The sequence below is a fragment of the Drosophila nasuta genome, chromosome X (genome assembly GCF_023558535.2).
Source record: "Drosophila nasuta strain 15112-1781.00 chromosome X, ASM2355853v1, whole genome shotgun sequence".
NCBI classification, from domain to species: Eukaryota; Metazoa; Arthropoda; class Insecta; order Diptera; family Drosophilidae; genus Drosophila; species Drosophila nasuta.
Window position 1 is genome coordinate 9,399,914 of NC_083459.1, and position 20,201 is coordinate 9,420,114.

Consider the following 20,201-nt stretch of genomic DNA (forward strand, 5'->3'; position numbering starts at 1 on the left):
GATTCTTGTTGATACACAGTTTGAATTTTCTAAGCAGAAAGCGATATGTTTGATTCTTCATTTTGCGAATTGCACCAAACATTAGCTTGGGAAACCAAGCTAGAAAATACTGCCCAAAATTTTAGTGTTGCCACTGCGGTAATAGTTTTTTCAGTTTTTCAGTTTGTATATACAATATGTATGTATATTCTACATGTATACGCGCTATGATATGGCGTCCAAGCAGACTCCTGAGGGGGCAACAAATATTTTTTTAATTTGTCGCTAAAGTTGTTTGTCCGTTTTTTTTTTTTTTTTGGTCAAACATACTGGGTGAAGATACGAACAGAGCAAACAATTGTGAGCAGAATGAATGTGCAAAAGGGAATAAACAAAACGCGTAAAATTTGCGACTGTTTTGTCTCTCTTTGTGACACAAACTCTAACATACAAACCATCGCCCTCACACAATTTCCTGTTCATTATACGTTATTACAGCGGTGCATTTTTACATATTAAATAAATGCAACGTCAAAAAAGACAGAAACGGGTATTTGATGGCGTTTTTGATCAAATAAAGTGCATATCTATATTGTTCAACCGCATCAACAGACAATTTAATTCAGTATCCCTAGCACTCAAATCAAACATTTAATTCGAATTATATAATATTTATATAAACAAGTAAAAACGCTCCATTTACAAGGTTTATGTAATATAACCTAATATTTAGTTTGAGCCATAGAAGTAGAAAAAACCAAGTTGGAAAGCTACAGCCGAGTGTGCTCGACTGTGAGATACCTGCGATCCATTATTAATGAGAGCTAAATTTCTCAAATTACTCCAAATTAATATACCGCCAAAATACTAAAATATACCGAAGTTTATTTTTGTTTATATACCCTATAATGGGAATAAAAACATTTTTAAGTTGTTAATGTTAAGAGCCACTTAACTTACTAAGATACAAAAACCTCCACTAAACCCTTTACTTAAAAGTGTTGGTGATTACTTAAATTTACCAAAAATTTAACTTTATTTACAATAGTTTCGCAATATAAGAAAGTAAATTTAACAAAAATATTTTTTTCTAGATCTTTAGATTTATTAAATTCTGTAAATAAGTTACTGGCATTTGGTTAACTGGTCATGTGGCCATGTTGCTAAACATTAATTGAGCTTCAGCTTGACTGGTGACGATGGCTGCTGGTAACAAAGTAAAACTTTGTTGATTACTTTATTCAAACGGCAGCTGCGACACATCTACATTTCAAATCGAAGCCATAATACTATAACATTTTTACAACAGCAGAAGCCCAGCAGCAAGTCAGACAGAGGCGAACAGACTTTTTGCATACCAGCAAAATCTCAAAAACAGACAAACATTTACTCTGCTATGACACGATCAGAAAATGTTCAGCTTTGTTTAGCAATATATAATATTCATTACTTTTACCTTAATTAAAAACTATCTATTTACTTGAAAGAAATTTAAATAAGCAGCAGTCAGCTGTTAAGAGGCCTAAAAAATAAACTCGATTTTAATTTGTTAATAATTGAGAAACATTTGTATGGTTCCTCGGGTTTTTTTTTTTAAAGTCATCTGAGTTTTATGTGGTACTTTTAAATGAACAAAGTTTATGCAAAATTATACATTGTAGTTGAAAAATATAATTATTTCTATTCCCATTTAAATCACTTTTTGATGTACATGCAAATCATTTGGTTTTTTAAAGAACAACTATTCCAGTGTTAATTGTCACACAAGCCACAAACACAGCTAATATACATATTTATGATTCGTAGCTTAACCGATTCCCAGTTGAAAATTAGTTGCGGTGGACTAACAACTATTATTTATTAATGAATTTTAATAACACGAAGATATATCCATAAGTGTTTTATTTCTAGTCAATCTCACTTGACTATAACTTTCTTGTTTTCTTCTGATTCAACTATCAACGTCCCGTCCTAAGTAGCTGAAGTTTTTCAACAATTGTTCGAAGTTTACCGATTCTTAGTTAAATATACATACATAAAGGTATATATATATATGTATGTATAAGATCGAAAATTTAACATAACACATTAAACACCTGCATTGGAAAGCGTTAACACACAAAACCCGCCACCTCAAGAAGAGCATAAGAAGAAGGATGAGGAGGATGAAGAGGCGGAGGAGGGAAGGGAAGACGTGTGTTGTGGTGTGGTCTATAGGCGGTTGCTATGTAAATGCAGTTGTAAGGCGAACAAAATGCGTCTAGTGGTGTCGTGGTAAGCGGAAAGTGGAAAGTGGAAAGTGGAAAGCGGCAAGTAGAAAGCGGCAAACGGCAAGCGAGAAACGAGAAACGAGAGACGAGAAGCGAGAAGCGAGAAGCTGCACAGGCAAGTTCCTAAGCACATAATTTGGTTTACCACATTGCCAAACATACACCCCAAGCACACTCAGCAACAACACACACTATCGCCTGTATGTGTGTGTGTGTGTGTGTGGGTGTATGCATGTACATATTTACATGAGCATGCACGCTCGCTTTGGCGATGCTTATGCGTTGTTAATCTTTGCCGTAAGAAACTTTTCTTGCCACTGTGGTGCGCTCACAATTGCGACATAATTGCAACGCCTCGGAAAGTGATTAATATTTTTAGTTTATAGCCCTTAACTGACTAGCGACTGACAACATTCAATGACTATTGTTAAAAATATACATCATGAACATGATTCCATCTGAAATCAAACCGCAAATAAAAGAAATTAGTCATTAAATCAAGAAAGAAGATAAGAGATAAATGTATATACATATTATTTGAAAATTTTAGAAATTTAGTAATGTAAAGAAATCGGGTTTATAGACATTTATTTAAACCTTTTATTTAAATTTGCATGTTTAACTTCAAAAATCAATAAAAATTTAAAAATAAAATTTGATATTCTTAAGTAACAAGTTATAATAAGAAATGGGAATTATTGATATTTATTAAAAACTTTTATTAAAACTTGTATACTTAAGAAAAACATCCTCTTCTCCTTTTTTTTAACTCGTTACTTATTTTTAAAATATTTTATATATATATACATATCTTTTAATCACATATGTATGATAAAAATTAAAAATAATTTCTGTTACTTTATAAATTTTGTGACTAAAGTAAAAATAAAGAGATCAGTAAATAAAGGAGAAAAGGACAATTTTAGTGTATATATGTTAAGTTTAATGATAAAATTGTAAATATTTAAAAAGAAAATGGCATAAAAGATTATTTAATATATTAGAATTTGTATTATACAACTGTAAAAATTGATTTAGTTTACAAAATTTCTTTTAAAAATTATAATTGTTATTTGTTTTGCAGGGGCAAATTTTTCAAGGAAGAATCATCAACAACTGGATATTACGATAGAGAATTTTCAGTCTGTTTTCATTTATTGTGTACCACTGTGCTTTGTGAATGCATCGTATTGCACTGATGGGCAAAACTTTTGCGTGTGGCCAAAAACAAGACAACTTTTCATATGAAATGTGCCAAATTACACACAGATATCAAAATGTACGTATTCGTCCAACTATGTATGGCTGTTCATATATACATACATATGTAAGTATGTAAATATGTAAGTATGTATGTATGGATGAATGTGCGTTTGCACGTGTTCAAACATAGCCAAGGCACATGCCGAAATAAATATTTTGCATGTTTTATTAGCTCAGCATACGAACGGAGACACTAAGTACAAAAAAAAAATAAAGAAAAAAAAATAAAAACTTCATTGACGTGAAGTTGCTGCACTTAATTAAAGTGTAATGTCTGTGAGATTTTATTTATTAACTTGGTTGTGTACAAACACACAGACGAACACTCGATTTCCGCATATAAAATGTTTGTCTGCTCAAATAAAGTACATGGCATTTATATAGAAATTAATATGAGTTTTGTGGACCAGGCCAACTTAAAATGAAAATTAAATTTTCTATGCATGTATGCGGAACCCAAATATAATTTAATTAGTCGCATAACTGTTATAATATGATATATACATATATAAATATATGCATTCATATGCATTTGCAACGCACAAAACTTGTTCAAATGTCGAGTGACTTCAGCATAACAAAATCTTCTCAAAGAGGTTTACAAAGTATTTTCAACATCTAGATTGCAGAAACTTGTTTATGAAGAATAGTAAGTCAAAGTAAATGAAATTAAATTTCACCACCTACGACACTGGATTTTTATTTGTACCATCACTATGCAGCTTTGTCACAGTCTGCTTTTCCCTTTTGGTTTACATATTTGCCGCTGATTTAAATAAATGTTAAATGCATATATATTTTCTGTTTTTTGCTGCCGCATAAAAATGCACACTGAAAAGCACAAATCGTATTCTTTTCTTCACAGTTGTGCAATTTTATTCGCACAGTCGACCAGTTAGTTTATCCCATTCCCAAATTTGTTACTTGGAAAAGTTGTTGACATAAATTCATATACTACTGTGGGCAAAAAGTAAGGTGAATTTTCAATTTAAACTTCGCGGGCCTAACAATTCGGCCTAATTCTTTTTTTTCTTAAGTTGGCAAGACTGTTAATGGCATCTGGGCCAAATTTCATTTGATTGTCATTATCAGAAATATATTTACGCTTGTGTTTTCCAAACGACCAAGAGTGCATTTTTCGATTTTTTACAATGTCTGAATGAGAAGTGCCATCAAATTTTGTTTGCTAAATGAAATGAAATCTGCGGAAACGCCGAGTATGTTGCGAAAGACCTTTGGTGATTCTACCGTGTCACAAAAAAAATGTTTTTAAGTGGTACAAAGACATCAAAGAGGGTCGAGAAAGTGTTGATGACTTGGAGCGCTCCGGACGACAATCGACGTCAACACATGACCAACACGTCAACAAAGTGGAGGCAAAATCGTCGGTTGACTATTAGAGACCTTACTGATATGATCGGAATATCAGAAAGATCTGTGAAAACCATTTTGAAAGACCATTTGGGCCTACGAAAAGTCAAATCTCGTTTGGTACCAAAAACGACCAATTTCTGTACACGTTTTTCTTGACCATTTCGCAAAAAATTCGACGCATATCGTTCCAAGACCACTGTATTCGCCTGATTTGGCTCCGTGTGACTTCTGACTATTCCCAAAACTGAAGAGACCACTTCGGGGAATGCGTTTCGAGTCGATTGAGGAGATAAAAGCTAAATCGAAGAAGGCACTGATGGCTATACCGAAAAGGGACTATTTGGCATATTTCGAGGATAGGAAAAAAAGTGTGCATAAGTGTATTTTATCGGGAGGGGATCACTTTGAAGGGAATGATATTGATTTAGAAGAATAAATAAAGATTTTTCATTTTACAAACAAATTCACCTTACTTTTTGCCCACAGTAGTATTACATTTAAATTGCTCAGGGACTATAATCATTCTAAAAGTTATAATAAATATTACAAAATAATAATTATTTTTTTATATATAAATTCGTTCACGAAAAAATTATTATTATTTTTACAATACGAAATCATAAAATAATAATTAGTATTAGTTTTATTTAAAGTTCTTCAAAACCAATATAAAGTAGAGACTCGAAGTTTAAAATTATTTCTGTATTGAGTAAATAATTGCAAGGTACTGAAATGTTACCGATTTATTCATATGTAATATGTATACATATAATTTAACACTGACTGGTAAAAAAAATAAAATCATTTTTTACTCTACAAAATGTAGGTATTAAGTGCACAAAAATAGCTGGCCAATTGATGAAATTGTTGTGATGACAACACCAGCTCAGTGAACAAAAGACTTCAAAAACAAACAAGTTGTTGTATATGCTATCTATAGGGTAGAAGGGATAAGCACGACTGCTGATATCGTGATTTAATTGCTTTGGTTTGCAATCTAGTATATTTCGAAACTAGAAGTATACTAATACTAAGAATATTACCTGATGGTTTTGCTTTTATTGAAAATGAGTAATGAATATCTCACAAAACCATGTGGTAAATATTTTGTATCCTATGGTATATTTTAAAAGAAGTAGTATATCATTACTAATAATAATACCGCACTCTTTTGTTTGTATTAAAAATAGGTAAAATCTGGTATATTTTGTACTCTATGATATATTTTGAGAGTAATACATACTCGTAGTATACTAGTACTAATAATAATACCGTACTATTTTCTTTGTATTAAAAATGGGTAGTGGCTATCGCTCAGGACAATCTTGTATATTTTGTACTCCATGGTATATTTTGAAAGTAGTAGAATACCAATACTAGGAATAATACCACACTGTTTTGATTTTATCAAAAATGCGTAGCGGATATCTTACAGTCAAGCACACTTCACCGTAGTTTTCTTACTTGTTATTTTTCTATTATTTATATAAATTGTCGAAATAAACTACGTGTTTGATAACTTTATCACCGAAATGTATTGGAATTTACTAACACTTGCATCACTGCAAGCAACTGAATCTAGTATTGATATATTTAAATATATACTCGTATACTGTGACAATTCTGTGCCAACTTTGTTGTCTTAGTATTTACTAGTAAATCGATCCCTAGTTCACTTTCTTTTTTATCATTTTCATAACAAGCGAGCAACTACACAAGTCTCGGTCTTTGTTGCATTTGTAATCCAAGACTCAAAACGTTTTTTATGCTGTCGCCGCATGCTGCATTAAGTTAAATGACAACGTAGGTGTTATCGACGCTAATGATGACTATGAGAGAGACCGTCAGACTAGAATTCAGCATTGAAGGGCGACAATCTGCCGATTTATAGTATTGTCACGTTTATGCTCAGATTGGGATTTGCTGTTTGCTGCTGTGCCAAAGAACGCGTTGGTAGGAGTCGATTCAATTGGGGGCCTTGGGTAAGTTCTCTCTCATCACACACACAACAAAAAAAAAAAAAAAGAAAACGTAGATATAAAATCGATGCTGTTGTTGCTGCACATTGCACTCTTTACACTCATTGAAGCGGCAGCAAAAGACCACAAAAAAAAGGCTACCACAATACAGCACCACAGCGGGAAAGAACATCCCAAGGAATTGAGTCAATTGATATGCTTCCAAAGTAAAGTTGTAAATGAATCAAGAATGCAATTCAGTGAAATTCAATGCAATCACAATGCGTCATTCAATTCATCGTGTGTCTCGCTCTTATTAATTTATGACACTCATTTTCCAGCTCCTTTCGACATCTTTAAATTGTCATTCGTCAACCTTTCAATGGCTTTTTTCCTTCAATTTAATTGAATGCATTTTTAAATTGCTGCGTGGCACGGCAATCAAATAAGATGCTTTCACTCTCGCCTTAGTCATGTGAAATACAATTTAAAAAATAACAGCTAAAAATAAAACAAGCAGACAATTCTCTTTTCCATATATATAACACTCTAACTGTAACTTACTTGAGCAACAACAAAAATGAGCACTTTGCTACGATTACCCATTAAATATCATGTGTGATGGATTGTTCGATTTTAAGGCGGACTTCAGTTTTTTATAAAGAGATGAATTACTTTACTCACATGTGTCTCTATTTCTATCTGCCTACATATTCTTGATTAGCGTCAGCGTCGAGACGACATCATCAATATAGCAATTCGGTATAATTCAGTATTTTTTTGGTATATTAATTTGGTATTCGAATTTTAATTCAATTTTTATAAAAAAGAATACCAAACACACACTTCAGAATATTTCAGTATTTTTTGTAATATTGATTTAGTATATTTCCATAGTCAGTATAAGAAAAATAGAGCCATCATCAACATATCAAATATATATTTCGGTATAATTCAGTATTTGTTCGGCATATTAATTTGGTATTTTAATTTTAATTCGATTGTTTTAAAAAAGAATACCAAACATGCACTTCAGTATATTTCAGTACTTTTTTTTTAAATATTAATTTAGTATATTTCCATGATAATATTGAATTTTGTTGCTGTCAGCACACACCCAACTGTAACTTTCAAACTTGTTTTCAAAAAACATTTCATTCTTCCTCTATACTTTTTAAATAATACAATTCTTTGATACAAAGGAAACTAAATGTTCCATCAATTAGTGTTCCAGATCTTCTATATTCTTCATTCTTGTTCAGAATCAATAATTAATTAAGGTATTTTTTTCATTCATTTCAATGGATAAGCTATGAATTTGTGCATATCTCGTAGTCTAGATTAAAAAAATTGTTACATGTTCGAGGCAGAACCGTGGAGAAGGAGTATATGTCATATGAAAACCATTTTCCAATACGTGTAAATTTGCTCACACGTACATATGTGCATACATCCATACATATGTGTGTAAAAGAACCTGCCAGGGTATGGATTTTTTTATGGCGAGCTCCCCTGATGACCATTTGCCTGATTTATGGGTGTTATTGAAATTTTTCGAGTGCAGCTTTTAATTAGAGGAACTGTATTTTGCTTCTCACTCATGCAGAAACAAAAACATTCTACATTTTTTTCCCTTTGAGTACATTAAAGTATTTAGTTGGAGTTGTCCAACAAGCAATAACTTGTAGTTAGCAGTGCAAACTTTGACAACAACAAAATGGATATATTCAAATAAAATGTTATCAAAAGTTAAGAGATAAGCCGAAATAATTACAATTTATTGGATGCAAAAGCTACAGCAATTATGGAGTATAACTCAACTGAAATATTAATATACATCAAATTGCTATTAATAATATAGTATGTAAATAGTTCTGGACTTTAATTTGAAATTTCTATAACGGGTATCAAGTACATAAATGCCTAAAAAAAAAGAAAATAGAAACTTTAATGAAATGGTAGGGGTTACAGCCAAAAACGAGTTACGTGGCCAAATTCGAGTCATTGCGATGAGCAAAATAACGCCAGAGAGCGGAAAAGAAGCGGTGGAGAAGCGGGAAGCGGAGAAGCGGTGGTGACATGCATGGCGCAAGTGTTTTAACACAATTTTATATGACCCGGCGACGATGAGGACAACGAGAATGGCAACGGCCCAGCAACGACAACATTCTGCGATAACATCCAAACGGAGCCAGATGATATGGCTTGGCTGGCTGGGAAACAAGGCGATGCGATGCGATGCGATGCGATGCGATGCGATACGATGCAGGAAGAGATGGAAAGAGGATAAGCGGGAGAGAGAGAGAGAGAGAGAGGGGGAGGAGCAAGGACTGATACCGATGATGAGGACCAAGATGAAAACGCGGTCGTTCATAATATGAAACGACTCTTACATTGAAATGCGAGGAGGATGCGCACACTTACAACTTTATTAAATCATAAGGCGACAGCTGCCGCCGTCTGCTGTTCACATTATGGGCAGGAGAGCAATACAATTGCTCCAAAAAGCAAAAAAACAAAAAAAAAACACGAAAATACAGAGCACAGCACACGGGTAAAACTGGTCTGACTGTAACGTAAGCCTTTAGGGCAGGCAAATTAATAAAAATCATCTTTTAAAATAGCTTAAAACTAAATAAATCTCATGTGCATTTCCAAACGATTGAGAAAGCTGCAATTCGTACATTTAACTGAGAATAATATGACAATAATATAATAAATGAAATAAATACATAAAAAAAACAAAAAGAATAAAATCGTGGAGTGTAAAGATACAACTCGTTTGTGGGAAACACACTGAAATTTGTTTTACGAATAAGTTGCATTCAAATTCATTCCGCCATCAGTCTGTTTGCTTAAGTGGATTGATCTTCGAGTCTTGTTATAAAAACACAATACGCCAAGTTTGCTATCGGATCTTAAATTTTATTAAATGAAATTTCAGATTTCATGATAACATGAGTTAACAATTGAAATTGAGATGCACCAAACTGAATAGACTCATTTATATACAATTTATGTTATGTGTTTCCCAATTGTTTTTTAAAATATTTCTGCCACTTCATTGCAGCCACCAAACTTTATTAGACTGTTGGCAATTTTTAACACTGCCCTCGCATGGCTCGTGGGCACAAGCTGCAACATACTCGTAGTATATTTAACTATACACACACAGACGGAGACGGAGTCGGAGTCGGAGACATTAAGCATAAAAAAAAGAAGTGAAAATACCATTTACGTGAGGTTGCTGCAGTTAATTAAAGTGTTCAGATGTGCATATAGTAGTACTACTCTGTAGGAGTATCCTACGAAAGGTGTGCATGCTTTTGCAGTCCTTGGTCTCTTTATGATTATGAATTTATAAGCACGTGCTTTTCGAATAGGGAACAATTCACAAGGCAATCAGGAACATATTTATTATGTGCGTTTTTACAAAGCTGACCGCATGCAAATTGTCTCATATAAAAGAAAACACGAAACAGGGCAAGAGTTGGTAATATTTTTAAAATATACCAAATCAGTACGCAGAAAGAATACTAAAATATACCGAAGGCTAAATTTGTTATATCAATATACTAATACATATGTAGAATATATCATAAAGAATACTAAAATATACCTAAGACTATATTTAGTATATCAATATACTATGGCACACATTTAATATATACCATAAAGTAAAAATATTACACATTGTTATCCAAAGCCGCTAAGGTCCTTCGGCAGCAGTCGCTTTTATACCCGCTACCCATAGGTTATACGGGTATTATAACTTTGTGTCGTGAATCTGGTATATTTTAACCTTTATGGTATATTTCAAGTGTAATGCCTCACCGATACCATAAATATAGCTTTTGGTATATATTAGTATTTTAACGGTATATTATTTGGTATATTTTATGAAGTAACGGGTATCTTACAATACAACATTATTTCTTAAATTAATTGGAGATGCCTTCTTCTCATTGATCCATGAATAGCAGGTATTAAAACCTGTCACAGTCAGTGTATTTGTCTGCATATTTAAAAACATAAATAGATGTCAGAGATAGTAAGACCAAATAACATACCATTAAATAAATATATGTATATGTATATGTATATATATATATAGAGTTTTTCAATTTTAAACGCACAGGTCACTAGCACTGCTATTTCAAAGTTCACAGCTGTATATTCATCTAATAATTTCTACACCTTTCAATATATAATGTGAATAATTTGTTCCATGGATGTGTAAACTCACTTTAATGGTCTCCTTTTTGCATTATATATTTTGATGTGGAGTATGCAGTTGTTTGCAGTACATTTTTGGCTTATTTACTTGTTAGCATCTAATTGAAGCCACATTAAATTTGCAGACACATTAAGTTTCGATGCTGAAACTTTGCAAAAAACCGCAGCAAAAGTGGCAGCGGCCTTAATGTTTGCTGCATACAATCGAACTGAATGTCAATAGAGAGGCAAATACTTTACTATTCGTATATGGACATGGCTTGAAAAATATACATATATGTAGTATAGTATGTGTGTGGATGTGTGTTTGTGTGCATGTGTAAGTAAAACAAATGGCAAGTGCATATGTCTCAATTTTTGACCAAAACTTTTGAGCGCACATTCTGGAGCGACTGGGAAGACGAAGGAGAAGAAGAAGAAGAAGAAGCAGAAGAAGGATGCCCATCGCCCATCCGCCTATCTTCATTCTGCTGCCTTTTCTTTTTGTTGGTGTTTGAAATAAACTTTAATGAGTTTTCCGCTTTTTAGCCACAAAAACCACTTAACCGGAACATATGCATGTATCTGGAGCTGCTGCACAAAACTTTTGCCGACAAAGCCAACAAATTTTGGACGGAAATGCCAGGCGCCAAATCAACGTCCCAAAGAGTATATTTGCCAAATCCTGCGGAACGAACACTACATTCACACCCGTTTTCTGGCCCATTGAAAGAGAGATGTCACTCTTACGAGTATGCATATGTGCATATACAACTGCGAAATTAAAAATAGATTCACTTTTAACAATTCTACCGCTAAAAAAAATGTTACGAAAAACAATCGCTTAACATAAAATCCCCCAATTTAAATTTTATTATATAAGAAAAAAAAACTTTATTGAATATAGAACAAAATATATAATATATAAAATGGAGTTATTTTTAATACCTCAACATACAAATTAAATGAATTAAATCATGTCCAATTGTCTGTCCCTTTGCCCCTTTAGGTAGTTGGATCTCTGATGCTGTACTCCATATTTTGGTATATCAAATTGATTTTAAATTGTATACTTCCTTTATTTTCTACAACAACTGAAATTGGTCCAATCTCAATCAGTCTACAATATCATGAAAAACCTTACTTTAATAATTAACATTATATACATACATGTATGTGAGGTGTATTCATATACCCTGTAATTTTAATCTTTCACAGAACTTGAACTCAAGCATATAATCAACATTTGCATTTTCCTGAAATTATACAACGAAATTTGTGCATATAAAGGAAGGACCCCTTAACGTTGTTAAATAATAATAACAAAAATAATGAGAAAATTAGTTTAATATGAACATAGTTAATTTAACTATAATAATGTAGGCACGCTAGGCTGACAACTTTACTGATCTACACTTACACAAATTGGGTTTTAAGTGGCGCTTGGGACTCTAAATTTATTTTAGAATATTTGACAACAGTATTGGCAATAACTGAAGCGACAGAACGGATAAATCACTACACATGAATGGGGGAAGTAAAAGTAAAAGTAAAGATCAATCGAATGGACTCGACATTAAGATACGCGCTACTAATTTATAATAAAACCAAATACTTTCAATGAAAAAACACTCGATGGCTAAAATGCATCAGATAAATATATTGCAAGTATACTAAAAATATATCAAATATATATTTGGAGAATCGTATTTGTATTACCTTCAAAACATATCAACATCAACATATTCGACTCTAGCTTAGCCTAAATGCAAGTATTAAACAATAAAAAGCTATAGCCGAGTGTGCTGGACTATGAGATACCCACTAAAATGATTAATAGAACCATAATCCACAAATATACCGAGAAATTACTAAAACATGCCGAGGATTATATTTGGAATATCGATATAGTAGTAGATGTTAAATTTACCATTCAGTAGAAAATATATCAGATTGTCAGCAACTAGTAAGCGTTTTTGCCCATACGAAAGTATTTCATTAATTACTTCGACAATTTTTATCCGATCGCAACCAAATTTTCAGTAATCACAAAGACTATAGTTATTATCCTATATACCAAAATTACTCTTGTTATTCGAGTTTTGTCAATTTTTGGGCCGGAAATGGGCGTGGCAAAAATTTGAAACAAACTTCATCTGCGTGCAAACATAACAAATGCTGTCGAAAAATTATAGCTCCATCTCTTATATTCTCTGAGATATAAGTGTTCATACGGACAGACGGGCAGACAGACAGACGGACATGGCTGGATCGTCTCGGCTATTGATGCTGATTAAGAATATATATACATTATAGGGTCGGAGATGGCTCCCTATGCCTGTGACATACATTTCCTGCCGGCACAAAGTTATAATACCCTTCTACTCTATGGGAAGCTGGAACAAAAATATTTGCTCTATTTTGCATGGTCTCTTATATGATATTTAGGTGTCGGGCAGGTGGGCAAATAAAGCTGACTATATGTTGAATCTGTTTTGGAATATGTAACTTCTTCTGGCTGTTTTACATTTTACATTAAATACATTACATTAAATACATTACATTAAATATATTACTTTTCAGTTTTTACTAAGTTAGATTACGCTTCTGTACCTCATGTAGAATATAAAATCGCAAAGTTTGTGTATTAACTTGGTGAACATTTACACTTTACACTTTACACTTTTATTTAATTCAATTTAATAAAATAATGATTAATCTTGATTCTATGATAATTACTGACAATAATTTTTATTCTTATATACATATATTTAGATTGTGCATTGGGTATTTTGAAGTCGAACTCGCTTAACTCGAAAAAGTTGCCTTATTATTATATTACTGTCGCTCGCTCTCTCCGTCTCTCTCTCTCTCCCTCTTTCTGTTTCTGTCTCTGTCTCTTTCTTGCTTTTGAGAATTTATATAGCAATTTGCCAAGTTATATTGTAAAAGTAATAAATTGTCTCCTGCTAACATGAATTATTTGCCAGTGGCTCAAAGCGTGCCCCAATGTTTATATGTACTTATATTTCTATGTGGCTTTTGCGCCCGTTTGCATTTGGCGCGAAGGCGACACAATTATTATCCAGCGTCCGTGGCGGCGTTTACTGCCCACCAAAGCAAAGCAAAGTACAGCACAGCTCAGCTCAGCGCAGCGCAGCGACGCAACTTTTAAATAAACTTTCATATTTTTGCATACTTGAGATAACAAATTGCATGTTGTATGTCGTTTGCCATGCTCATTCCCCATTGCCCCATGTCCCCCCGAAATCCCTTCTTACGCTTACCGCATGGACGCCGACAAATGCAGTCAAGACTTCTGTGCATTTGTTGCACTCTCTCATAACAAGAAAACTTTAAATTAAATTGTTTTCTTGGACTCTCGCAGTAAGTATTTCGTTAGTGTTATCGTCGTTGTGACTGCTCGAAGCATGAGCAAGATTAATCAACTTATTTCAGTTATACAGACGTACAAATCTTTAATAAGTTAATACAATATTTAACTAGTTGGGCGACAAATTGTTTACTTACAAATAAATCAATTTAACCTTAAAACTGAATGGTTGAATTAGCGATCCATTATATCTCTAATAATATCAAAATCTTATAGATATACTTGATTTACTTTTTACTTTACTTTTTACTTTACAAAACAAGTGCCCAGAATGCAAAACAACTTTATTCTCTAAATTATAAATAGGTAAGCGATTAAAATCATAAAATGATTGATGCAGAATGGTTTATAATAATCAGTATTGTGATTTGCATAACTTTGCACACATTTTTATGATCATTGCCTACTACTATCTAGAATTTCTAAATTGAAAAGATAATATATAATATAACATAGTATGCTCTGCATTGTTTAGAGAACAAACATTATGGCAATCTCTCGAAACACATTCAGTCTCGCATTAGTCTCCATTCGAGCAACATCTAAAAGTTATAAAAAAAAAATACAAAATTTTAAATCTACAAAATTTTACGCTTCACTTTCTTTATTTCGGGCTAAAAATTAACAATGTGCTCTCCTTGTGGACCCTGCAGCCCCTGCGACCCCTGCTGTGGGCCCTTCGAGTGCTCTCCCAAGTGCTACAATGCCGCGCAATTGGAAGCCTTGCCGCAGTGTGCTCCTCGCATTCCGCCTCCTTTCCCCAAGTGCATAACTGTGCAGCAGCCTCCGCGTCTCATATGCAAGAAGCGGGTTGTCTTCACAGAGAAGATCGTGCCCGAGCCCATGGTTGTCAATCGCTGCAGACAGATCACTGTGCCGAAAGTTGTGGATGCCACGCGAGTTATCAAAGTGCCAAAGCTAATTTGGGTCTCACAAATGGTTCGGGAGCCCCGTGTCATATACTATCCATCCATGATACCGGATCCCTATGTCGTCTGCTATCCGAAGCGAGTTTGCGAGCCCAGAGAAGTATGCCAATCAATACTGTGCCAACCCAAGCCACAGACCATAGACATCCCGCCGCCGCGTGAGTATTGCTGCTATCCAAATGGACCCATCAACTACAAGCCCAGTGCCGCTTGCCCACCATGTCCAATAGGACCATGTGCTCCAGGTGGCGCATGTTGTCCACTGCCCTGCTTCTCCACCAATCAGTATCCAGTGTGCGAGACTCGTTGTGGCCCCTGTGGACCACCTTGTGGTCCCTGTGGACCCTGTGGACCTGCTGGTCCTTGTGGACCGCCACGGTGTGGACCCTGTGGGCCCTGTGGACCCTGTGGACCGGGCCGCTGTGGACCATGCGCAGTACCAAACTGTGGACCTTGTGGCTTGACAATGCCATCTGGACCGTACATTCCCGCACCTTGTGGACCATGTGGAACCGGTTGTGGTCCCTTGAGCAATGGACCTTGCGGACCCTGTGGACCATGTGGACCTTGTTCGCCGCCTTGTCCATATGAGTCGCCAGAGTGTGGACCTTGTTATCCTTGTGCACCTACGCCTTGGAACACACACTGTGGACCAGTCGGCCCGTGTGGCCCCCAAGTTCCATGTGGACCCTGTGGACCTTGTTGAGCTTCTCGTAAAACTCTTATTAAATTGCAAGTATGATGAGTCGGACGAAACTATTTATAATAAATCATTGTCATAACTATTGAAATAGTTTTCAAAGTGATTTTTTTTATATGGCGGAAGGGGGCGTGGCAAAAATTTTAAACAAACTTGATCTGCGTGCAAACATAACAAATGCTGTCGAAAAAAAATTATAGCTCTATCTCTTATAGTCTCTGAGATCTAGGTGTTCATACGGACAGACGGACAGACAGATGGATCGGACATGGCTAGATCGTCTCGGCTGTTGATGCTGATCAATAATATATATACTTTATAGGGTCGGAGATGCCTCCTTCTAGCTGTTACATACATTTGCTGCCGGCACAAAGTTATAATACCCTTCCACCCTATGGGTAACAGGTATAAAAATGCAATTTGCATTGCCAATATTTGAGTGCCTACACATATATACATACATAGAATCACTTTACGCTCTATCAACTATTCTAACAACTCACTCGTGATGTTAATGATGCTCTCTTTATACTCTCTCATCTCTGTTACGACATTGTGCTGCCAAAAATATAAATTTGAGCTATTCGGTCAGTCTTAATCGCTGAGCCGAATAAAACGGACGCTCGGAAAAGGAAAATGCATTTCACAACTGGTGTTATCTATGTATTTCATCATTTGTCTACCCATTTTTTTTTTCCTGTAGAAGCAAAACAACGGGACTTGATCAAGTAGGAATAAAACTTAATGGCTGTGGCAGTCTTAGATAATTTAGCGATTAAAGTTTTTTACATTTTGGGCACTTGGTTTGAGTCACAGCAGCCATATTCAAAATTTACCGTTGACCATTTTTTTCCTTCTTCATACTGCGTAAGAATGAATATTCAGATTCTATTAAAAAACTAGAAGAAACTTGCCTCCCACCTTTGGGCATTCTTTGCTGTGCAATCAGCACAACTGAGTAGCCCTGGAAAGAAGACACGAACACTCTGTGTAGATTTTCTTAAGTAGTTTGTATATATATCTATATATATATATGTATAATGATCTTACTATCAAATGTGCCAAATTACAGCGCTCTAGACAATTATGAAGAGAACAGAATATCTCTTCATAATTGTCTAGAGCGCTGTAATTTGGCACATTTGATAGTAAGATCATTATACATATATATACATATATATATATACAAACTTTCAGTTTGATCTGGCCACGCCTACTGTAGTATTCACATATATTGAATACCCACTGTACCGAGAGTACTTAAAGGGTGCGCACTGTAACACTTTGTTGCAGTGTTTACATAATCCAAAGCCCGGTCATAAACCCTAAGTGGCCGAAATATGAACCGATCGTTATGGCTTAGCCCGCACACAGAAAGTGCGAGTGTCAGCATAATCGTAACAAACGGTCAGCATATGCATACCCCTCGCGCCTCCACTTGAGAGTGCATAACAACGTATATTATTATATTAATTTATACATAAGTACATAGCCATCTCTCTGCCGCCGCCTGCGGCAGCGCAGCTACGAGACTTAGCCTTACTCAGACTTAAAAATATTGTAAAAGAACAGAGACATTTTGATAGTTGGAGCGCCACCTCAGCTGCTCCTTCAAAATAAAAACCTAACAATAATCAAACCACGGAGTTATCCTATGACATGGCGACCGTGACAGGACTGGAAAGACATTGAAGGTCATCGAGGGACCAGAAGGATACACCGAGAAGGATATACCCAGGAGGATAAAAAAACTACAAAAAAAAAACTTAAACTGGAAAATGCGAAATGGATAAATCGACAAAAAAAATCTGAGTGAGTAGAGTGAAAGCAATCGCGGAGGAGTTGCGAAAAAAATAAAGAAAAGGGTAGCACACCTAAAGTGGCTCCTCTACGTAAATACTCCACCTCCCGCGTGGGCTACGGCCTAAAAACTGCAATCAAAACTTGATTTTCTGCAAGAACAATTAATAAGTAATAAAAATAAACTCCAAAAAATTGCCGCTACTCACTCAGTGCCAATAAGAAAAATTAATGAAAAACTAATAACAACAAAACCTCCATCACCAAAGCCATTACTAAAACTTAAAAAGACATGCCCGAAAGATTGCCCTGGACCACTGGGCAGCCCCCACTGCAACCACACCTGTGCGAGGACCGGCACCGGTAACGCCTGAGCCCAAAAGGCCCCGGACAGCAGCAGCAGCAAATAGAGTGCGGGAATACGCCACCTCCTGCGCCACCGAGGGAACGTCAGCGTAGCCAAACCGGCGACGACCAGCTGACGTAGAAGGAAGAAAGGAAACCAACCGAGCTGAAATTTTTTTTTTACCCATGCACTGCGTTGCATAATTTTTTTGATTGCACTACGATGCATATTTTTTTTTATATATAATATAATATTTTGAAAAATTGAGCGGAACCTCTTTTGCCCAATTAGAAAGTATGGCCCGTATAGCCGTACAAATAATAGGTAGGAAAAAGAAAAAAAACCCAGCACAAACAAAATTATTACACATAAATGTCAACACCTAAAATCTAACAAAATGAAATAACAGAAAATAAATATAAAAATATATTACATAATTCTTCTTCCAAAATATGGCTAAACTAAAGGCATGGAATGGAACAAATTGTACGAGGAGTTATCCAACATTAAAACTAATTTTGACAGATCGTAAAAGTCGCTAACTCAGAATAGACCTATTCAAAAGAACACGGTTAGGAAGCACGTTGAAATATTAGCAGAGTTGAAATATTAGCAGAGAAAGATTAAATCAAATCATTGGTCACAGGTATCGAAACTTTTGATACGACTACGATCTAATTTAATATTTGTTAAACAAAAGTTCAGTTTAGAAATATCGTTACCAACCGTTCTAAACACTCCAATAGCAGTTGACACCGCACCTGACTCGGAATCAACAGAAACGAACGAATCTGAGTCAGAAGAGCTTCCCAAAGTAAACCCCAAAATAGAAGATGAAGATTTGAATAATCTTACTATTCCGGCGGTATACACTGATCTGGATAATTCTACAGATTCAGATACTTCGAGTGTAATTGAAAACAAAATAAATAACTCCATCACAATGGCACAATCAAATATTGATTTTATTAATACAGCATCTAAGCTTATACCAGTTTTTGATGGTAAGGCTGAAAATTTAACAAGTTTCATTGATACTTTACAAATAATACAATCAATAAAAGGCGAGCACGAAGAATTAGCTGTCTCCATTATTAAAACAAAGCTAAAAGGTGTCGCCAGGAATCTAATCGGTAATGAAACAACAATTACTGAGGTGATTTCCAGACTAAGAAGCAACGTCAAAGGCGAAACTGTTGAGGTATTATCAGCGAAGCTGATGAACCTACAGCAGCGCAATAAAACTGCTAACCAATACACACAAGAAATTGAGCAGATGACGAAAGCCTTAGAAGGTGCATATATATCAGATGGTTTACCTTTAGAGCTAGCCAGGAGTTATTCCATGCAGCATGCAGTCAAAGCAATGACTAAAAATTGAAAGAAGTCATAGAACTTTCAATGAGTACATACGATCTTACATATCGGTTGATAAAACTGATTGGGATGTATGGCTTCAATATTTTGTCTTCTGTTTCAACACGACCCCCCTCTATGGCACATACTTATTGTCCATATGAGCTAGTATTCGGTAAAACAAGTAATTTGCCAAAACATTTTAATATCATAGATAATGTAGAAGCACTATATAATATAGATGACTATACTAAGGAGAGTAAGTATAGATTAGAAGTAGCCTATAAAAGAGCTAGAGTTATGTTAGAAGCAAATAATAATAGAAATACTATTAAACTACTACACGATCATAAAGTAAGGGATATAGATATATCAGTAGGTGACAAAGTTTTATTAAAAAACGAGACAGGTCATAAGTTGGATCCTAAATAAACAGATCAGTATATAGTAACGAAAATAGGAGATAGAGATAACATAGTAATAACAAATAATAAACATAAGAAACAAACAGTTCATAAGGATAGAATAAAAATCTTGATTTCATAAATTGCACTTAGTATGGCCATATAAAGACACACATACATAGATAAATAAATACACATATTCTTTTAATAATT

The 20,201-nt window shown here is 34.7% G+C and overlaps 1 protein-coding gene across 1 annotated transcript; it reads left to right on the forward strand.

Moving 5' to 3' along the window:
* Nucleotides 1-14,966: 14,966 nt before the first annotated feature.
* Nucleotides 14,967-16,173, forward strand: LOC132796722 (DBF4-type zinc finger-containing protein 2 homolog). The gene has a single exon (XM_060807980.1). The coding sequence runs from the start codon at nucleotides 15,081-15,083 to the stop codon at nucleotides 16,086-16,088; it is 1,008 nt and encodes a 335-aa protein (XP_060663963.1). The 5' UTR covers nucleotides 14,967-15,080; the 3' UTR covers nucleotides 16,089-16,173.
* Nucleotides 16,174-20,201: the final 4,028 nt, after the last annotated feature.